Genomic DNA, 24,271 nt, shown 5'->3' with positions numbered 1-24,271 from the left:
AATATGCATTATTCATATAGCATCAAGCAAACAGGTGTTTTGAGTTTTGACATTATACATCTGATACAAAAGTCATACATTTAGAACTGGAAACAAAGAAAACATTACTTCTAATCTATTCCAGACCCTTGTTATAGAGAGCTAATGAGTAATTTAACTTTATAAGCATAACACTATTATCAGCATTAACTGCTCAAACCACTGAATCACCTGTCCGTTAAACAATTCAAGTTTCCTGTCATTGGCTGTTGTGTCTGGAGCTCAAACTGCTTGGCCTGGGTAGAGGAAACTGAACTGGTATAGAGAGCACCATGGCCTGCTCTATGTGTGTATGTGTGTGTGTGTGTGTGTGTGTGTGTGTGTGTGTGTGTGTGTGTGTGTGTGTGTGCAGAGAGTGCCACTAACCCACTTTATCTCAAATCCCTGGGAAATCGTAGCTATTCATTGACCCTGGGCCTACCTAATGCTTGGTATCAATGCTAGCCTTCTGTCAAGGATGTTTGACCTACATGTATTTTCCTTGTTCCCATGGAAGATAACCTTATGACATGCATCAGTCTGGAATAAGATCCCACTCTGTCTTCTCATAGATTTCTCTTGATTTCAGGCCATTTGGTCACACATTCTCCTTTTCTCACTATTTTCTGAATGCTCCAGCTTTTCATCTGTGTAATCCTTTACATGTCAAGGCATGTAGCTTTTACTTGCAAAACTATTCAGGATGTGAAAGTAAGTCGATCCTCTCCCAAACTTGACAAACAATGTAAGTTTAACAGACTCCCCCCCCCCCCCCCCCCCAGTTGTAACAATGTGACAGTTCCATAAGATGGCTATTTTACAACTTACTGCAATAAGAGGGATTAAAAATCGCTATAAAATGACAGCTAGTTTCAGGATTTCACTACCCCTAAGTGAAAAGGCATAATTGGCAAACATAGCACAGTATGATACTAGTATACCAGCCTTAATTTTTTCTGATACTCTTCTTTTTCTCCATTACTGCCACTTATAATGGCTTTGCACAACCCTCTAACGGCTGAAATGCCCTGACTTGCACTAATCTGGGAGATGAACAAAGTAATTCATTTTCTGACGGATGCATATAGGTGAAACTGCACGGACAAGTGGGACAATAAATATGGTTGGCAGAGTCTGAAAGTCAGGCTAACGGGATCATAATTACTTCTGTGCCGGTAGCTTTGGTAATATAGTGACAGGAAAATGTTGTACAACTCTGTCCTTGAACTGCATTAATGCTCACAGTTACAAGTTAATCACCAAAGCAATCTGACTGGAATAACACTGTTTGGTTCATATCGCATTCATGCAGTGACTTCTGATATACAAGGGGCTACCACATACCCTGACAGCTCAGGCTCTTATAATGTATGTCAGCTGATTACAAGCATGAAGCAAAACATATGCTTGTTTGCAGTTCTCTGCATTTTTGCAATTTGTGACAAATCATATACATTACAGATGCATCTTTAAATGAAACTGTATATTTTTGTAGTACTTTGTTAAAAAAAACCTAGTTTTCAGCTGTCTTTACCACAGTCTTCCTTCATCTTTTTTCCTCCGTCTCATCCTCCTTTTCTCATTGTTTCTCGTTCTCCCCATCCACCTACCTCCACTGTATATATCTATCCATATCTCTGCCATAATGTCACAATGTGTACATTGTATGTGTTACCTGTGTATCAACTGCTAAAGGATGGAAACTGTATTGCCAAGGTTACAGAGAGCATCTTCATTGAGACTCTCTTTGTCTCGAGAGGTGTCTTCATAGATACGAAACCAAAACCTTAATGTGCCACTTGTTTCTTCTGTTCTCCAGCTCTACTGAACAGTCCTGTGGATGTGAAACTGCAATCCACAGCTCTACCAAGACCCCCCCCCCCCCCCACCGAACTACAAAATGTGCAACCGTTGACCAGGAGAGGAAGTTAGTAAGCTCATCAGTCAGGACCAAAAGGTGAGAAATAATGAATCCCACACGTTAGATTGCGCAGCCAGAGCAGGATGAAAGGCCAGCTGAGACAGAAAAGGAAACGCCACTGTCTATAACTCACCCATGGATTGTTTCACTAACTCAGCCACAAACGCACATCACCAAACACCAGGACAACGCTAGAATAGACTAAGTGGATATCATTACCGAGTCCAGGCAGATAATAAAACATGGATTGAAATACCCTCCTTTGGTAATGAGGGGACAAAAGGATGACATGCCATGAGTGTTCTCTGGAATTGTTTGTGCTGCCATGACGTGATTTACCACCATACAGCTGTATCTCCATATTTCCAGTGAGTAAAGTACCGTGGGAATGGATATATCATATTTACGCCAGACTCCACATCCAGTGAATCGAGAGGGAATATGCTGAATTTGATCACGCTACGGATAGAGGGAGAATAATCGAGAGGAAATATAATCTGCGTGAAAACATTTTTGGAAAAGTGAGTTTCGGATACCTCGATCTGTTGTGGGGTCTCTGGCTGGCCACAGTCGGAGTGCCGATCGGAGTGAGCGTGGCGACGGAGGCGGTGCCATCCCGACGATTGGACATAGTGCGGAGGTCACGGCTTGCCTGACGTAGCGTGCGGTGATGGGTCAGCTGCATTCTACCAAGAATGAAGGGACGACAGAGAAAGAAAGGTAGAAAAAAAAACTTTTCACTTGTTTGAACACCTGCCATTCTACTAGCACTAACAGTTTCTCTAGACCTATGAAATCAGGGTCCCATTTCATAAAACTTGTTATCAGTGACAACTGCCACATTTCTGTGACAAATTTGTTCTTAGCCAATCAGATGCAAGGATTTCAGTAGCTTATAACAACTATGACAACTTGTCACTGCTAACAAGTTTTATGCAACGGGCCCATGGTGGACCAATCAGCTAATATCCCTTGATATGCATACTTCACTGTATCAGTTCATGATGTCTGATTGGTCTGTAAACATAACAGAGAAGACTCTTGTGTGTGACAACTTCCAAATATGGAAGGTTTGATTTTCTTGGTCAGGACATGAAGAAATATTACATATTTCATCATAGGAGAATATTACTGAAGTGATTTATTTTTCCAACTTTAACTAGGCATTATTTCTATTTTTAATAACCAGAAATTGCCACATTACTGTCAGTGTTCTGAAAATCATTTAGACTACAAACAGCCTTCCATAGATGAGATATTCTACTCTCCATTGTGCTGCTGTTATGAACACTTATTGGGAATACTACTACCATCTACTTGGAGAGTTCTTTTCATATCACAACAACACACATATATATTTCACAATGAGTATAGAGCTTCATTGGTTTAGATTTCATCTGAGCTTTAGAATACATCTGGATATGTAGTCTGAGTTGCACTGACCCAGAAAGGAAATGTGCAATTCCTATCTCTTTGCATTGCAAAATTTTGTTTTATAAATACAATTTGTACCTTGAAAGCTTTAGGCATTGTGCCTACGCAGATGCCCATACTCCTGGCTGAACCCACCACGACCACACACACATTTAAATCATCTCTCATGCAAAACACATCTACAGCTTAAAGATCATGGGTGCCCACTATTAATCATGTTCAATCAGATAGTTGTCCAAAGGTTGATATATTCCATTTGCTTTTTAACAACGCCATAGCATAATACATATAAATAAATATATTATATAATAAATGGATAAATTCAAGTGATATAACTAGACAGAACCTGCTGTAGGACATGATGTCTAACACTTACCTGCGTGAAGTAAAAAAAAAAATGCTTGTCTCATCATCATGTGCACTCTATTTTTTCCTCTAAATCTCTACACCAGCCCTCTATATACCTCTGTCATACAACCCTCTACACCCCTTCACAAATAAAACAAAACAAAAACAAAAACAAAAACAAAAAGACCCTTTAAAATGAGACACCATTACATGCAGCGAAGGAAAGTTTGCAGGCCCCCAAAAAACCTCTTTCAATATCTATATAGAAATACTCATATTACAACAATCATGCCACCAATAACCATGATTGCCTTCAAGCTGTACACATTTATCCCACTTAGTTTCCATTAGGACATGGCTATATGTGTGTAATTCTTTTTTTTCTAAATTCTGATGGAATTCTGATGGAATTCAAACAATTCCCAAAGTACCATTCATATTTGACTACCACTGACTTCATGGACACATGAACTCCATTGTACAAATTATGTTCACATAAAAGTTTTGAAATGTATTCATTCCATACACACCTTTTCTCTCCTCTGAAGTAGCAAATGATTGTACTTGGCAAATCGAAAGAAAGTTGTATGGCTCAAATCAAAAGTTTGCTTCATTGTACAACACATTTATTCTCTCTTCTCTCTCTTTCTATCTCGGATACATGGAGAGAAGAATAGACTTACAACTACACATATCAATAGCTAGCTAGAGAGATAGAAAGATAAGATTAATGGATGAGATTATCTGATAGAGATAGAAAGAGCAAATGTATAATCAAGGAGAAAATAGGAGAGAGAAAGAGAGAGTTAGAGAATCAGAGAAATACAGAGTGGCAGGTGGTTTGATTGGTGAAATAAAAATAAAAACATCAGAAGGTATTCCACCATGAATCTACAGGTGATAACATTCTTATACAGGGTATCCTTTTCTGTCAGAACTTCTAGCTGGTGTTCAATTAGATGTGGTATTTAGTATTAACTGGCACATATTAAACTTCAACCTAACACCAAATATCTATTACCACAAGATTGAAAACTGTTCACAGGTGGATGGTTTCTGAGTGTCTGTAAATGCACAAGACATCTATTTAGCAAGTCAGACAATTGTCATGGACGTCAGACTTCTTTATCAATTTGAATTCTTAGGCATATGTAAGGCAAGTTTAAATCAAAACAATTCAATTCAGTATGATTCACTTCAATTTTATACTCACAATAAAAGAGCATGATAAAGAGCTTTCACAATGGCATAATTATAAGATTAATATAAGACTGCTGAGAAGTGGTCACAAAAGCAAAGGAGATAATTAAATCAGATATTCAGGCTCACCAGATGGAAGGATAAAAGCATGTTTTCAAGTCTGCGCCACAGGAATGTGGTTCTAAAAATACAGTTCAAAAAAGAGTTATCCCTTTAAGAGAATGTGAGTTTCCTTGTTCTGCCTGAGCTTGAGCCTACTATGATGTTTTGTGAATGAAGGCTTTAAACTTTAAAAATGACAGAACCACCTGACCAGGGAAACACGGACACGAAGGTCATTCACCTCCCCAACATTACCGTCTTTATAAGCACTGGGTGGTCTGATTGATTCCTAAATGGAACGCTTGCCCAGTCATATCACATTCTCCATCTAGGCACTCAAGTTGCTTTGGACCTTGTTGCATACGCAATGGGAGGGCCCATCTTGCGAACGATCTGTAGCGCTTAATTACCGTTGAGTCCTCCCTGCCCATAGAGGGCTCCCTCCTAGCAACCATTTGACTGGGTCCATTACGCATATCAAGACATCCCTTTCCAAATTGGCACTATCGGGTCTCAATCGGGGAATTCGATATTTGGGCTTGGAGCCAGGGAAAAACCGAGTCTGATATTAGAAACACGGTCATATGTTGAGAAAATCACTGAAAAATCTACCCTGGAAGGAAATTGTAATAAAGAATACAGATTGCTTGATGTACTGCTGTTAGATTTAAGTTGCAGAAGGTTAACCCTCCGTTAATAAAGATCTTATAATATACAGTCCAAATCATCAAAATCTCCATTTTTTTTTCAGTTGCCTCTGCAGTCACCATTCTACAAATTGCTACCAATAATCTCTATCATCATTACTGTTTCCTATTTATTTTATCTCTCAGAGGTTAGTATGCCTCCTTATCAAAACAATGATATAATAAAGCTCTCTCGTTACCATATTCCAATAATGTATTCAACTATCTATGAGGGCTGAGGGATTCACATTCAAGAATAAATCTGCTTATGATATGATATGAAAAATGATATCTTAATTAACACAATTAGAGTAAAAACAAATTTGCTCCACAACAACATCCTGAATTAGAGCTAGTTATTTCTGTAGCACTTGGGAAGGCATAAAAAATGATTGGAAATGATGACTATAGAAAGACCCAACATTTCTGTGCTTTCTTTTCCCTTGCCCCTTTTACTGACTAAGTAGTAGGAGAGAACAAGGTTCAATCTGCAAGGGAGTTGCAAATTTATGTAAAAAAGAAATTCATACCTTAGTCTCCAGATAAAGTTATTTCATCTTAGTTTTATGATCTAAGATGAGTGACAAGAAGCCTTAAAACCTGGTATTTCACTAAACTAAGGCCTCTGGTTTTTCTTCATGATATTTCTTGCATGGCATGGGCATAAGGCATGAATAGACACTTTTATTTCATCTTTTAGTATATTAGTATATTAAGTATATGTTCCTATAACAGCAATAGCACACCATTTAATGATGCACATATACATACATAAAATCACATACAGCACTGTACATTTGTATTTCTTTCGGAAAATAGAGGCTGGTTGATATTTCAACTAAACAAAGCCTACATGATTGTCATACAGGTGGTCACCTGTAAATTGTGAGTGATTCTGTCATGCTGTCCAATCAAAACCAAGGATAAATATCTCAGTACATTGCCATGACAACCATAGCTGGAGTGTCAGAACCCTAAAGGATATTGGATTACCCATACAACAAAGAGTTCTTGATGGAGCAGGGCCGAAATATTCTGACCCCTCTTTAGCATCTTCCGTTCAGTCAACAGCAGAGCTGCACACACTGGAAGTGATTCGTTGAGGGCAGCATCACACCAAGCAATCGTGCAAAATTTGGAGTAATTGTCCGTGTTAAAATTGCAGTGCGTCGGACGACATTTGATGATGGATTAGATTCCACGCCAGGCAAAGGGAACTGGCTAAACAAGAGGAGTACTATGACAGATATCTCAGCAATTGCAAAGGGTCGATAGTACACAACCTGCAGGAAATTTGGATTAGCATGTTATACAACCCAGAGCTTTACCTCTGCCATTGATCTTTAAGTGTGACAAATTTATCACAGTGAGAAAAATATTGTTCTTATTTTCTTCCATCCAATTTATAGAAGCAAATGGGAAGACTGTTATTGATAGAAAATATTGTAACATACAGGAATTTCATATTCTTTATATTAAAATTAAGACTTGGCTGACATACTGGAGAACTTTCCAGTGATGAATACATTCCTCGGTCCAGACACAACTGATGCATTTGTGCTTTTACTTTTGAAGGAGCACCAAGCTGCAGTATTTGAACCTAAAAGACAGAAGGATGCTGAAATTATAAAAAACTGAGTCACTGAAAATTTGTTCCTCCATCACAACCTCTGAATACATGTAGCCTGACATTTCACAGAAAAGAAAATTACAATATTTAACATCTGAGCCTTGCAAATAGCTTCATCTGTTGAGCCACTTAAGATTGTGGCGATGAATTTATGAAAACACATCTCTTACTTAAAGGTACACTATAGTTTCCATATGCCTGCACAAAGTGTTAACTTTGTTAACTTTTGCTCTAAAATGGACACATATGATTAAGAAATGTGTGAAATAATGTTGCAATAGCATAATTTCACTGGGTGATGACGAAAATGTGAAATACTGGCCAAAGAGGTACGCTGGAAGTATTGTAATCTCAGAGCACACACAATGTAGTGGTACAAATTGTAGCATACACGATGTAGTGGTTGCTACATAATGTTTTATAACCTACTACAATTCCCTTCATAGCAGTATCCATAAATTTCCCGCACGAGAGTGAATCGATGCAGCTTATCAGGAAATATCACTGCTAAGGCACAATCTATTATCATGTAATGATCTGTCTAGCCACTACTGAATGGGAAGGGGGACTGATTATTCATTCAGAGATAAAAAATTGTGTTATTACAATCAAAACTATTTCACACTTTTGATCTAAAAATATTCCCCCCAAAAGTCATTATCCTTGCAAATTGCATCAGCCAGACAATTTTCATGGTAGACCCTTTTAAAGGGATGGTACAGTATTGGTTGAGATGAGAATTGGGCTTTTAACTTTTTGTGAGACACCAAGAAAACACTTAGATAGTACAGAGCATACCATGTTAAGACGAATTCAAAGTTTATTTGATGAAAATTGGGTTTGGAATGACTGAAACATCCAATAACAAAGTAAAACAAAGCAATCATAATAAAAAGGTAGGTCCCACACTTTATTAGAATCGCTCTGTTTTGGATATCTCAGCCATTTCAAAACCAATTTTCATCAAATAAACATTGAATTCCTCATGGAATTACATGCTCTTTCATATTTCATCAGAGGTTTCTCATTATCTCACCAAAAAATGTTAGAAACCTGAAATTAGGTCTCAACCAAAACTATATGATACCTTTAAGGTATAGCAAGCAAAATATAAAAAGGCTTAATGGGAGATAAATTTTAAGCCCTTGCAAGAACAATGTTTCACATTCACGCATCTCAGATTTAAAGTCCCCACTGACTCTAACACAAATGACATTGCTACCACCAATGACAAAGTTAATGACTCTCTCAAGCATAAATGCTGGATAGTTAGTGTAATTAATTTCATAATTAAAAAGCTTTCAAAAGTCTTGGCAATCAACTATATCATGGCAACTTATGTTAACCTATTAATCTTTGCACCTTTGTGTTTGTAAGTTTGTTCAAAGTTCATAGTGTTAGGCTTAGGTTTGAGACACAGAACAGGCATGTAGATTCATGTATACCCGTACAAGGCAGCATTAGATTTGCAATGACCCTGCAATAATCTAGACTGTGTTAACCCCATGTATGTCATAGGCCTGAAGTCTTAATGACTTTGTACATTTAGTTTGTCCATGGGACTGAAAGGGTTTAGCTGCATGGTGCATGTAAAGCCTCTGAGAAATTAGTTAACACAACACAGTATTAAAAGCATAGGCTCCATGCACAGAGACAAGAAAATCTCTCTTCTTGTTCTCTTTTTTTTTTTCAGAGCAGACAATTATTAATTCTTTTTTCACTGTCATGATAAGAGATGGAGCAGAAACATATTTTCCATGAAAAGGTATAGATATGAGAGTGAAGCTTTGCTACATGATGTGCATTCGCAATGGAATTACGGTGGTATCCAATACCAAGATAAGTTTTCGTCACTGTTCTCATTGGTGATAGATCAAGGTAACAAACACCGTGAAATTTCAGTTGGTACCATTGTCATTCGCAAAATGGTATTTTTGGCCCAAAAGTACACTCACCTCTCTGAGGTAAGCACTGCACATACTGGACGCATACTGTACAAGTGGATATTTTCGTGCGACTTATTTTTCACGCTTGGCCGGGTAAGAAGAATTTCGTGTGTTTTTAATTTTCTCGGAATCAAGACATCAACTACTGGAACACATGGCAAGCAGAAATATTCACGATCGAGCTTTTATTTTTTGTGCTGGTTTCTGGTTGCGCGAAATGTGCAAAAATTGTAACACCCCGAAAATTCCCATTTTACAGTATATCTCCTATTGGGAGAAGACAGGAAGTGTGTTTGGTCACAAAAGAAATATATAATGTAGTGCAATGGGTGGTATTTTGTGATGTGATTCCCAATCAAAGCTTGCATGCATATTCTGCATGAAGTTTGAACCACCACCAAAAATACCATAAATACGCGAGATATTTTGAGGTATTTGCGTTCACATTGTGACATAACGCGTGATATACCACAGCATTTCACCTTAAGTGTGAATGGGCCTACACTGTATCTTGGCTGCTTTTTCTTTTGGAGCATTACGGAAACTAGAAAAGAAAGGAGTGCCTGCAGTGGTTGTACAGATTACAAAGCACTGACCTGAAAAGTGTTAGAATACAGGTAAGATTGAATGGCTTCTCCTATCTTATAATATTTGATGTGATACCACAAGCCACATCTCACAAAGTCACATGTAGCTAATGAGGCAGAACAGCAACGAGGTAATTTCCTGAACCTTGGAGAGCCGGCCGATCTGGACTGGAGATAAGACCAGCACGGGGTACACCACGGCAGCCTGGTAGGAGGTGACACAAAGCTGCCAGTATCAGATTTCAGCCCCCTTGTTCCTCTTCACAAATACGATCCTCTCCGATAGTTTCCTGCGATCACAAAGACCTGTCCCGTGCATAACTCATTGGATGATGCTCTTAAATCATTTGTTTTTTTCTCTCCCTCCAACAAGTTCCACATATTCTCTCACTCTTTCAGGGATGTTTTAGTAAGGAAAAGATGGCATCTCTGAATTCATTGCCCCTGGAGATTAATGTATGAACAGGGAGTTAGGCTGGTTCCTTAGGGACTTCCTTTAGAGGGGGCTGTATTACCCCATTCAGCACTTCCCGTCTGGGTGGATCACCCCCTCTCCAAAGAGTCAATGAAAAGACGACATGATGACAAATAATTCAGATATGATCGTTGGGGGAGATGAGATCAGAATCTTGTTGAAATACCGTCGCCAGGCGAAGGCGGGTAAGAAGGTAAAAATGTCAGCAAGCATTATGCCTGAGAACAGGTGGGGGAGGGGAGGGCAGGGGGAGGGCAGGGGGAGGGCAGGGGAGGAGGAGGGCAATCTACATGTATATGTCTAGATGCACCTGATTGGTCACTGCTTTCAAACACTGTTTGAACCTTCTTGTCCCAGATCTCACCTTCTCTAAAGACGTCTGTTCGTTGATCAGGAGGTCATAGGTTCGAATCCTGCTTGCGTATGCATACCAATGATTTCTTTTGTCATGGCTACTACTAAAACACTGATCAATTCAGTGCTTATTTATGTCGATGTATGGCAATTCATTGATCAGTTGCAAATCATTGTCGTCCTATCACTTGATTGTTCCTTTCTCAAGTGAACAGTGCACACCTGTACACAGTTTGCCATTCGAGTTTCTTGTTCAGAGAATTCATGGGAGACTTTGGCAGCTGAAATTATCTTCTTCTCATCATTAAACTGACACCTCAGAATTTCACTGCATATCTTACATTGCAGAAAGATTGGAATGAACTTGTTAAACTGATCAAATCTGGAAAAAAACAACAACAAAGAAATTCACAAAAAAAATGCCAATATTGAGTGAGCAAAAAAACTTTAACCCTCTGACATGTATTATCAATTTGAGAATGAGTCACATATTGAGCAATTATGAGGCTTTTGAAAATACTACAACCAAATCAATTATACAATAAACAGCTAGAAGACCATCTACTCTACCTTATTCAACTTTGACAATGAGTAATAAAGATCAAAAAACAAAGAAGAAAACCACAGAAATGTGGTTTCTGACACTTCATGGATTAAATGCCTACATTAATTTCAAACAAGTGGAGGATAATCAAAGATAACACAACAGCTCACTTTCAAAGCAATATACTCAGAAGAAATACAATACAGTGTAATACACACCAGTCATGCATCTTCAAACTTTCAGTGGTAATGGGTAGGTTGTGTTGAGAATAAGACCAAGATAGCAGCAGAGGGTATGTGGAATCACAAAGGCGGTGTGAAGTCATAGCATATCTCTGGTGCTGTATCAAGCTTAGAATATATGTTCAATTTAAACTTTAAAAAATCTAGCATGAATCAATGATAAATCACCATTTCATAGCAGTACAATGTAAGTATTACCCTCAGTGCTGATACTACTACTAGTATGAGCTCTAATTTCCACATTAGTATCACCTCCATTATCATCAATACAAAAACAAAAAACAAAGAAAGAAAGAAACACTATGATTACAATAACCTTTGTTTGATGACTCATTTAACTAACATTTATAAAATTGTTCCACCATCAATATCAAATATAGCAGCGATAGCAATAGAGTAGCAGAAGAAGTGGAAATAGTAAAAAATCAGGCTTTAACAGTAGGCCTACCTTGCAGCAGGACATATAACAAGATTTAAATGATAGAGATTTCAAGAAATTTAGCAAATTCAGAGATGTCACCACTATAGCAAACGATGATGGCAGAGTCAGTGTTGGAGATATTTAATGCGCGAGCAAGGTGCTGATTGCATTTTTATGTATTTCTTCTTTATCCTAAAAAATCCCCCAGAAACCCCAGATTTGACCTCAAACTGCAAAGAATGATTCGATACTTTCATCTTTACCTTTGCTAAGCTGCCCACCTAATCCCTGTTCCTCGCCGGAGGGGTTTTTGTTTACACGAGAGGTAAATACTGGGGGTGGCGTGTGCTTGTGTGAAAGAAGATATTCATTTTAGCTTTATCACATTAGGGACACCATAGTCTAGACCCAGGATTAGCCTGCACAAATCTCAATGCTAGAGGGAGGCAGACAATGTCAGGTCACTTCCTCCCACCGGTGGCGTCACTACATGTAGGTTTTACTCACGTCATAAGAATGCTACTTCATGTGTAGCAATCCGTGCATTCAAATACTTGGCAACAACAACTGAAACATCTTTCAGGCAGCCAAAGACCCCTATAAAGACTACAAAATTGTACCTATCTGAAAACATTAATTCTCTGTATATATCCATGACTAAAAACATCTTTACAAATCATAGAGAGACAGACAGATGGATTGACAGAACAATGAATTGAGAGAAGAGACTGACCTCATCAGAAAAAAAAGGGAAAGCAGACATGATACCATCTTTGATTTATCTGCTATTTACACTAAAGCAACATTTCAACACACAAAATACATGAGACTTTGACTGACATTATGTGTCCCCTCTTCAAACATTGACTATGCTTGACTTCAACATCACAAGACTATTCTGGAACAAAGTCAAAGACTAAAAAAAAATAAAATAAATAGGCATTGTACTGCTTCATGAAATATTCAAAATGATTTTGACATGTGTGGATCTGCCACCTTTGTGGTGTACAGTCCCGTGAATGTGATCTTCCTTTTTTTTTGTTTCATGACAGATGTGAATACAAATGTATATGAAATTGTTGTTTTGTGAAGACATTTATTTTCTGTATTCATACAGGAGGCAAAAGAAATCATACGGCAATTAGGACAGAAGAAACATAATTTGACTTACTCAGGTGTGCTGTCGATGTCTTTCCTGCAAAGAATGGTGAAAATGAAAGAGAGAGAGAAAAAAAAAAGTGGCTTGGTTATATGAGATTACAATTTGAACAAAGCTGAGATCTTGAAAAAAAGAAGAAGAATATAATGTCAAAAGTATTGCTGGGCCATGTAGTTATATTGAACAACAGCAACAACGATGATGACGATGATGACAACGACAACGACAACCACCACCACCACCACCACCACCACAACAACAACAACAACATATACCAGCAATAAAAAAGACAGAAATAAAAGGTTACCATAAATGATTCTTTCCGCTCACACAAGTGATAAGTCCTAATTTCTAACTTTGCCCATAACAACAGAATATCTAAAATGAGAGAAACACTATCATGGTGCCCAAACACACAATTCATGCTATTGAATTTCCTGTGTGAGAATTGGGGGAACCCCAAAGGGAGTGCATATCAAACTTTTGAGTCTATAGAGATGGTTGTCACGGTGACATATGCAGTTTGACCAAGCTCTTATGAAATAGCATCTCACTGCCCTTGCATCCTTCTGACCACCGACACTCAAATACCATCTCATCCATTTTCATTTCTGACCTCTGTTTGACCCTTTCTTGCCCAAAATATTATTCTAGAGACACACACGAAACTCTACTGCATTGTGCACAAAACGTCACTTGTTGAATCAAATGACCTTGACAGCCTGAATGACAGTTAGAAGGAACAAAAACTCATTTTTTCCCCCTCAAACTTTCATTCTTGTCATCCACAATACCACTAATCATATATGGCCTTTACATATTTGGAAAAGGAACTAAACAACAAATTACTACATGAAACATTGGCTGCAAATCTTTTTCAATTGTTTTATGAAAAACAATTTGGCAAATGTACTTGTTAAAGTTGTTATGGTAAGAATGAAATGAACTGACATGGTACTGAAAAACTACACGTATGCCCAGTTCTTTTCCTTGATCAAATACTGCTGAATATCTAGTAGTTACATATCTTTATAGTTTTAAGGTTTCTTTTTTTTAAGCTGTGCTAGGAAGCATCCATTTGCATACTGAAATAAATCAATCCTACAAGAAACATCTGTAGCTCAAAAAGAAAAGAAAAGCAACGAAAAGAAAAAGACATGGATCTACATGTACTTGTCAAAACAATTTGTTGGTGTGGTGACTTACATGTACATGTACATATATGACTTTCAATCTTTTGCTGCTTCAAGAACAAAGTGAGTGTGATGAAGGCAGAGAAGAATTTGTGACAGAATGCACCCTTATTCTGGTTCTTCTCTGCTTCACACAGGGATGCCTTTAAGGCCTGATCTACATCTGGGAGTGTGCGGCCTGGATTCTTTTCATTACCAGCTGCGAGGGAGTCCTAACTTTTCTTGGCAAGGCAAGAAGTAAAGGAGGAAGCTGGATTACTAGGGGCAGGCAGAGCCAGGAAAAGTGGGATTAAAAGCAAAAGTAAAAAAAAAAAATGCTGAAAAAGAGCGAAGAATTTCTGCCAAGTTTGCTTCCCTGCCAATCCACAAAAAGCACACTTCTGTGGAGTCCTTATCTCAAACCTCAGACGATACACACGTTGCGGCGAGTGCATTCATTTCGTGTCCTTCCTAACTGTTTGCTCAAGGAGCGATTTCAAGGTTGATTGTATGACAAGAAAAAGAAAAGCAAAAAAGTTGAAGGATATGATGCTGATGTGCTTACGATGCAGTAATCATCCTTCTGACATTTCTTTTTTGTTACGTTTGATCTCCTTGCAGCATTTTAGTTACATCCTCTCCCAGATAACAAAGGAAAATGTGCAAAGAAAGACAGAGTGAGGGAGAGAGAGAGAGAGATAGAGACAGATAGATAGATAGATAGATAGATAGATAGACAGATAGAGAGCTAGAGAAGAGAGAAAGAAAGAGTGTGGTAATTTATGTGTGACTCATCCCCAAACTAAGGCTACTCTAGTGGAAAGACTGACAAATTCTTTTGTCAACTTATACGTTGCAAGGCCCCTTGGCAGAACAGTTCTGATTGAGCTAAAAGGGCTTCCCTGCTAGAAGAAAATGGAAAAGATAAATAGATAAATAGTTAGATAGTTAGATAGTTAGATAGATAGATAGATAGATAGATAGATAGATAGATAGATAGATAGATAGATAGATAAATAAATAAATAAACAAATAAAATATAAATACATAAACTTTTATTGGTGCCCAAGTAAAACTTTCATGCTACTCTTAAAAAAACCTTAAAATCTGGAGCTCCCCTCCACTGCACTGTCACACCACTTGACTTGACCTTTAACCCTTTCCGTGTCAGTGAGTCAAATGAGAACAATTTCACGCACAAAACTTATGGACAGGAAATTAAGGTACCCCTGGCCTACTCTTCACTGGGGATTTCCCACAAAGAAATCTCACCTTCCCCGCCGTCCACAGCACATGACATAACCCAGGATGAGAATGAGGCAGAGGATTACAGCACAGGGCAGAACCAGCAGCCAGACGAACTCCAGAAAGTGGTCGGATTCCTCCACTGTAAGCAGAGGGGGGTTGTACTCCCCTCCCAGAAACACGGCAGACACGTTGGACAACGGCTGGGAAGACTTGACCCGAGACTAGGGAAAGATGTTTAACAAATGACAGAAATAACAATGGAAATATGAATAAACATCTCCTTGACATATTGACTGGATTCACAATATCTATCCTCTTTCCTTTAAGGGCATTTAAAATTTTCCCTATACAAGTAGTACACTACCCTTCTTCATCTTGGAATATCCTCTTTCCTAAATGGCCAATAAACATTCCCAGTACCAACTTACATTGGGATGCATGCTATTCATTCTTCTCTCTTCACAAAGAGTCTAAATTATGATATTACTCTCAATAATCAATGATTTTGTGAACACTGACAATCATTTCACGAGACAGAAGTCAGGCCTTGCATCCTTTAAACGACAAAAATATATTTTTTTCTCTTTTACCTACAATGTAATTAAAGCTAAAAGAGATTCACACTCTTCAAACAGTGTGGGAACCCAAGCTCTGAGAATAAAACAAGAATAAATGGCATCACATATCTTCAATAAAATCTAAACAAAACACATAGACCTTTACCATAGATACTTTGCACCAGTCAATGACGAAGTTTGGTAGGAATAGACCATTCACAGCAGGGGTGTAAGCTCCACTGCTTTGGCAGGGACCAGTAGCCTCAGACATTATTGTCGTCAAATTCCCAGATTCTTGTTGAGATCCAACGGTGACTTGCAAACTGAAAGAAAAAAAAAATTCTTTCATTCAATTTTTTTTTTCCCATGTTGAAAGTCATCAAACAAAAAGCACAGTATAGATGGTTAGCAAGGCCAAATTACATATTACAAACTTGTATATTCAGTTTGTAGATGAACACATTTATGCAAATGCATGAACTATACAAAGTTATTTACATCTACAATGGTGACAGTTAAATCATACTGCAGAATGTCTTGTTCAAAATACCTAAACCAGTTGACACGAAAAAAAAAATTACCTACACATAAGCACTGTATAATCTGATGTACCGGATACAATGTACATATAGCAACCCTCCCAGTAACTACTGTCAAGTTTAAATATTATACTGCGAACGTACAGGGGGATAGTTTAGTTCATGATACGTGAGAAACCTTAGAAAGACATTTTCTTTACATTCCCCATTCGGTGACGAGCTATTACTTTGTAAGATATGGTGTATTTTGTTAAATGCAAATATCTTTGCATTTAACATAAGCACATTATGTCAAACCAAATGAAGAGTATCATATTTGAGAACATCCTTAAAGTTTGAAGGTTTGACTGGAGATAACCAAGATATCAGACTTTCGATTTTCAAATGAACACTAGTAAAATTCAATACACTGAATATTTTGGCCAGGGTCACCCACAACTGTATTTTTTTTGTTATTTGCTTTACAATTTATGATTTTATCCATTGTGTGCTTTAAGAGCTGGGGGGCATTTCATGAAGCATTTTGCAGCACAAATTTGCTCTCAGCCAATCAGATGCAAGGATTTCAGTAGCTTGTAACAGTTTGTCCGAAAAATATTTGACCAAAATGCTTCATGAAATGCCCCCCCCCCCCCCCCCCCCCCCCCCCCCCCCCCCCGATTACCACAGAAAACTCCATAGCATTGTACACACTGTCCTAAGTCGCTGGCACAGAATGATGTAAGGGCTAGTCACAATAATGCATGAATTCATGTTTGGCTACTTCAACCTGTACACACCTATACTAGTGTACTTCAGTTTATTTGTTTGAAGAATTTATGGGTTTGTTCACACATATCAATCCATCTAAACTGAAAACTAAACCATCTCTATGACCTTCCTCTTGCTGAGCAGGAATTTGTGGTTTTTGTTCAGAATCAAAGTAACAATCACGACGATGTAAAGCGTGACCTCGGGTACAAAAAAAATGACGTCAACCGCAGAAGCCGAGAATTTAACGAGTCCCAAGAGCTCAGTTTGCTATGTCCTGATAGATCCCTAGAGTAGTGCGTAACATTTCACTTCTAAAAATATTGGTCAAATGCTGCGGTGAATGTCCTTCTTGAAATTTCATGTTTCGCAGTGTATCAGACTTGCGATAATCACTAGTTTTGATTGTTGCTTTGCAAACAGAGATTCCGCAAAGATACATGTGCGATCACTTGGAAGATACATAATGTAAAGAAATAAGAGGACATCCACAACACAGGGCAATGTGGTACCGAAAGTCAGGAATAAAAACAAGTTTCTGTTTAACACACTTCTTCTTCTGTCTTTGAGCAACGTGCAAATTGGCAACCCTCCTCATCCTTCCCCACTACTGATAAGATCCAGCGATCACTCCCCCTACCATGTCCTCTCAAAATGCTGAGGGGAAAGGGAAATCACTATGGATTGTGTGACTCACTGGAAAGAAATGATCGCTTCCTTCAGCAAACACCGTGCACCTTGTTCTCCCAATCACTGCGGTTGAACCTAACACGCTATAAAAGGTTGCCTTGTCAGGAATTGCATGTTCACTAGGTCATGACATCTTACGGTGGCCTTGAAAATAAAAAGTTTTCTTACTTGGGGCTGTGTTTTCCTCTGTATCATATTAACTCCTTCGATGCTAAGCAAGTGCAGTTCCAATGATTTTACATTTGTAGTTGCAATCATTGAATTATTTATCAATATTTCTAAATTAATGAAATTTATTAATCATCATTGAAACCATTGAAACTCCTTCAATCCAAAAAAATGTGCAGTTCCAATGATATTATGTAAACTTTGTAGTACGTTGCAATCACTGGATTATTAATTAATATCTTTATATTAATGAAATTGTTTATCACCACTGAAACCATTTAAACTTCAAAATGTTGAAGCCATCTTTCAAGTGATTGATCAATCGATCAATCTACCAATCTATCCAAGAAAGCTGGAGAAAGGCTTTCCCTATCACACTCAACAACAAGCACTTTAAAGGACAAGTCCACCTTCATATACATAAGGATTGAGAGAATGCAGCAATATTAGTAGAACACATCAGTGAAAGTTTGAGGAAAATTGGACAATCCGTTCAAAAGTTACGAATATTTTAAGTATCTGCGCAGTCACTCCTGGGAAGAGAAGACTACTACAGTGTATGATGTCACATGCGTACAACTATATAAGGAAAATAAAAAGAGAATTTCACAAAACTTTACTTTTTGAATAAAGTGCACATTTCTTTGACTTGCTACTGACGTATGTTAAGGGTAATATTATTCCCCCTGCCTCCTGAAAGAGAGAAGTCGAGTATTCTTTTGCTATGCGAGAAAAATGGAAATATGTTGAATTTTCTATATTCTTTCTTTATATCGTTGTACTCATGTGACATCACAAGCTATAGTAGTCTTTTCATCCAGCCGTGACTGAGCAGAAACTTTAAAAATTCATAACTTTTGAACGGATTGTCTGATTTTGCTCAAACTCTCACTGATGTGTTCTACTAATATTGCTGCATTCACTCAACCCACATGTCTATGAAGGTGAACTTGTCCTTTCAACAAAGAAATTATCTACTAGACAGATTCAATCTGTGACCATAAGACAGACTGCAATTACTACTAGAATATTTCCAAATTACAGAGAAAATGACAAGATATATTCAATGTCCAAGTAGGACATATGGCTTGATAGTACAATTTGATCTAATCCCCACAATGTCTTTTTTTCCACATAAATTCATCTCTTTCTTCTGCGGTGATTTTGGTTTCTACAATTGCTCATTTGTGTTGCCTAAAATATATACTTCAATTATACACAGGCATATTATGATGTTTCATGATTTGTCATGAGATCTATTTCTAGACAAAACCATTGAGAAGTAATAACTTCCCTCTTTGAAGGAAATGCTGAGAAAACTTCACACAGACGTGTAAGAAAAAACAAACAGATTGTCTAAGAAAGGAATGTAACTGATTCTGTTTCCGAGGATTACACACACAAATTACGGCTTCCTTCAGATCATTATACGGCAAAGTTTAATTACCTTTTGACAGTGAAGCTAGTTGACAGTTTGCTGTAATGACACTTGGGTACTATGGAGCTAAATATGAGGCCAGCCGTAATTTGTGTGATTTCCAGGGATTAGTGGTACAAAGTGTAGGCTTCCTACAAACCCACATCCCTTCTGCACAGCGCTTTGATTGGTCAAAAGTTTGACAAGGTTAACAGGACTTACTGGCTTCTGTCGAATGTGTCCCCACACACAATTATGGGTTACAAGGCATGAAGATCTTGTAATATTACTGTTTTTCATTTTGCAACTACCACCCTTAAGAAGTTACAAACTTCAATATTCACATGAAAGAGTCAGAAAGAAAGCATCATTTAGAGCACTTGATGGAAGTGAATGCTTGCTTATCTTCTCTTATTTTTTATGTATTTAATTTCCTGAAAAACTCAAGAATTTGCTGGACAGTTGGTTACGACAAAGAGAAAAGAGAGAGTACAATATCTGGGGAAACAGTGGAAAATGATTGCAATGTGTCATGAGATATTCATACGTATCTCTTGTCTAAATGGTATTAATACTGTTTTGACAACAGAGATCACACACTGTTTGGTATCAGCATTCAAAGCAGAAGCTATGAAACTCATTAGGCATGGTCAGACTGGCAAAAGATTGAGAAGTCGAAGAACGTATCGTATGGTCACACTGGCAGACAAACTTCTCGATCTTTGGATCGAGAAGTTCAGGTCACTTGTGCGCATGTGCAAGACAGAAGAAAGAGTATGCTGTCTCACAGCTGGTGATTGTGATGTAACAATACACTCCTGTACATCACAATGACCGCACACTCCGCAAACAGGTGGTTGACTGGTCACGTGACAAAGATTGCAAAGTTTCAGTTTCTAGCAGTTCACACTGGCAAAAGAGCGACAAGTTTGGTGGGGGTGGGGGGAATATACCTAGTTAGAGTGGGAAGTTTCGCGGGAAGTTTGCAATCACACTGGCAAAACTTCGAGATCGTAAAGATTGCGATCTTAAACTTTGCGATCTTTTGCCAGTGTGACCACGGCTATTGTGATGTTTTCAGGGGGTTCTGAACCCCTGAGGGGCATGCATACATAACCACTTCCACAAGTTGAGTTTACATCCACTGACTAATGACAAGGAAAATTTTGAGGGCCTCATTTGGTCAAAAGAACGCTTCTCTGTTGTCATGTGTGGTTAATTTATTCACTGTCCAATGTCAATCACTTTGAGAGTCAAGTAATGTAATTTGTTTGTATTTTTACTTATGCACAGAACCACCACTAATTCCAAGGCAAACATAATGCTCCTGGTGTGTGTTTTTTTTTTTTCATTTTCATTTGTGTGGAGTACGGAATTGAAAATGGACAACAGATATTTTGTCAAAAATCACGCAGCCTTCTTGAAAAAAAAAAAAAAACTATAGGTACAAGTGTATATCTACTGAACTGAATAAAAGATGCAATCAGATCATAGGCCTACTGTCTGTGTCACTGGTTAACACATTGTGTTTGGGTACTTGGCAACTCTGTACAAAGTCTTTAGAGATTCCAGTATCCAGAGACTCCAACCCGAAGCACCTCCTGATCTGGAGATTCTCCCGCCTGAAACCCCTTGCAAACGGGAGACTCAAAAATTTATGTGCGTGAAGCGCACATCACGAGTGCGAAGTCCCTGCGGCCTGGGTCCAGGGCCCGCTTAAGGGCCCTGGAAGCTTTAGGGTTCCAGATGCTCTCTCGTGCTATCTCATGCTTATTTTTTGACATACGATGATACTAGGTAAGATATAATTTCAAGCGGGAGACACAGAGCCAGGGCGGGAGAAATTGCATCTCAAGCAGGAGAACGGGAGATTTTGCAAAAAATGGCTTTCGGCGGGAGATCTCCCGTCGAAAGCAGGAGAGTTGGAGTCTCTGAGTATCTGGTACGAAATAGGTTAACAGAATCACTACTAAAAATGTCCAGACAACATTGATATCATGGCATCAGCTCACAAGCATTGATTTCAACACTGCCCTTCTCACAGGAATTGTGAATAATATATCAAGGACTAAACAGTTGTAGAATGTCTGTTGGAAACTAGTCTAAATTTGGAACAACCAAGCCAACAACCTGAACAACCTTACAAGACTTAATCTAAATTTTTAGGGGCTAATCATGTTATTTGAATTTCCCGTTTGGCATTTTTGGCACATCGAGACAGAAATGTGGTTACTTGGAGAGAGTACATTGTGAGCTTGGTGTGTATGTATGTACATGTATGGATGTATGTATGTATGTATGTATGTATGTACAATGTATATCTGTAGCGGTACCCGGGGACCTCTGAAATTCTTCAGGTTCGGAAACCCCCAGATTCCTACCCTGTAAAGCCTGTGAAATCACCCTATTCCTGATGGAGTAGATACGAGTCCAACCAGGATAGAGGGCAGCGGACATTTTCCTTCCCCCACAAAACGTGAATTCCTTGTTCTTTGGTACCTGGGGTATATACCTCAGACAGTCAGCTCTCAAAATACGAGATAAGATAATTGGCAACTCTGTGGTACACATTCAAATAGTGGTTCGTCAATATGATGACTTTTGGTTACAGGGAAAAATGAAAGGAAGTATTGATCCCAGATATCATTGAATTCTCCCTGATCAACTGGCAAAAGAATAGCTTGAAGGCAGGTGGAGGCAGTCACAGGGGACTGATCAAACTTTCAACCACAGGATCCACGAACCTTGACATTCAAAGATATGTTCTTTTCTTTCTTTGGCATTCTACATACCACAGTTCCCCAGGCTATTAGTGTTTTCTGCTGTATTTCCTAGCGATGGTTTGTAAATGGCATTTTATAAAGAAGGGACACTGGTCTGACATGAAAGAACAACAAATTCATCTTGAAATCATTGTTTGATATGCGACAAACCAACATCAGAATGCTATATCACTCATCTATGAGCGTACATTCCCTTAAATATATTTTGCGAAAACAAACTTAAAGAAAAAGAAAATCAGCGGAGGTATCCCTCCCCCAACTTACTTGATTACAGGAATGAAGGTTTACTATGCCATTTCTGCCAGCAAAGTGTTTGCATTTAGCACACAGCCATTGTGAGGTCAGTGCAGTGCACAGACTCAAGCCCCGAGCATCTCTTAACCCGTTGGGGACAGGCTGATTTTGCTACAACACGCATTTCCCATAGACACTTGCCAGAGAATACTCGGGGGGGGGGGGGGGGGGGGGGGGGACTCGTCCTCAATGGGTTAAATCAGAGATTCTCACCTAGACCACCTAGCAAACTGGAAACTATGATCACAAGAGTAGGCACTCAGTATTGTATGTGCATAACATACTTCATGAGCGCAGAGCATGACATCCCATGTGGCCTTGGTTCAGTTGCCCGTTTAAGGGCCCAGGAAGTTCTAGGGTCATAGATGTTCTCTGGTGCTATCTTGGCATCATTTTAGAAGACATGTGACAAAATTTGGGTGGGAGAAAGCTAAACATTAAGTGAGAGATAATATATGTTAAGCAGGAGACAGACAGCTAATGTATGAAAAGAGGGGGCACATTTACAAAATTACGGGGGGGGGGGGGTGCATGCACCCCCTCTCCGTTTTTCCTTTTCATTTCTTTTGTGGTGCACCCCCGCCTGGAACCGCCACTGTATCCATGCATTTGATACTAGCCTCATGTTGTACTTATTTGCTTACATGTATATATCACTGCATTTACTTCTGTAGTTTCTTTGTACCAAATTGCATTTTGATGATTTTGATATTCCTTTGCCTGGTGATATGGATATTATTTCGTTGCAGTCATAAAATATGAGAAATAAATCAATTCAAAATTCAAATTTGAATTCAAAATTTGAATATCAATATGTAGCTCATATGGTAAAGCTAACACATTTTTACCATTGAGCCTCCATGATGACAGAGTGTGTCTTTAAGTGAGTGACAGGCCGCAGTGGTCTTATGCTTGGTCTGACCTCCTTCCATAGACCTCCATGTTTCCTTATTCTCAATGTCACCAGCAAGAGCGAGGAAATCCTGGGAATTTCTAAGGCTGGTCACATGACCTGTAGTTGATAACCAGTGGGTAAGCTTATCCCGTTGAGGACGGTTTGATTTTGCTACAACACGCATTTCCCATAGACGCTTGCCCGAGTATACTCGGGACTCGTCCTCAACGGGTTAAATGAGGATGGGGGGGGGGGGGGGGGGAGTTAAACACAGCTTGAGGGGAGAGAACTATACAAACAGTGCTTTAGTTGTAGAGTGCTATACACCCATTCTCCTGCTTGCCTTGGGCAACTACAAATTTGTAATACTTGCTGTCAGGCAAGTAAAAATCAATGTTTTACTGTGAGGACCATATACCCAAATATCAATTTGGGTAAGTGGGAAAATATGCTTTGTTATGCCCTGATTTGGATACTTTGTCAAAATTATCAGTCTGGGCCAAGAAAGCCTCTCCTACATCAAAAATATGTCATACATAGGACATGACTCGTAAACATAGACAAGCAGATCCTCTGTTTGACCTCAAAACATGACACATTTAGGAAGATTTTTAAAGATTGGTGTTCAAACACTTAAAGTAAACCTACACACATACCTTCAAATTTGAAATGCACTCTAGCTAGAGCTGAT

The 24,271-nt window shown here is 38.6% G+C and overlaps 1 protein-coding gene across 1 annotated transcript in view; it reads right to left on the bottom strand.

Annotated features, from left to right (window-relative positions):
• Positions 1–24,271, bottom strand: part of LOC139745245 (epsilon-sarcoglycan-like) — a 107,448-nt gene that overhangs the window by 28,480 nt on the left and 54,697 nt on the right. Inside the window, exons 7-10 of the mRNA XM_071655649.1 lie at positions 16,211–16,367; positions 15,512–15,708; positions 13,080–13,103; positions 2,476–2,625 (exon numbers count right to left, since the gene is read on the bottom strand). Coding sequence (XP_071511750.1) covers positions 2,476–2,625; positions 13,080–13,103; positions 15,512–15,708; positions 16,211–16,367 — 528 coding nt within the window. The remainder of the gene's footprint in view (positions 1–2,475; positions 2,626–13,079; positions 13,104–15,511; positions 15,709–16,210; positions 16,368–24,271) is intronic.

The sequence above is a fragment of the Diadema antillarum genome, unplaced genomic scaffold (genome assembly GCF_040938485.1).
Source record: "Diadema antillarum isolate AM-2024a unplaced genomic scaffold, OU_Dant_1.0 seq00001244_RagTag, whole genome shotgun sequence".
In the NCBI taxonomy this organism is placed as follows: domain Eukaryota; kingdom Metazoa; phylum Echinodermata; class Echinoidea; order Diadematoida; family Diadematidae; genus Diadema; species Diadema antillarum.
Note: the sequence above shows the minus strand (reverse complement) of the source record. Positions and strands in the feature narration are given on the sequence as shown.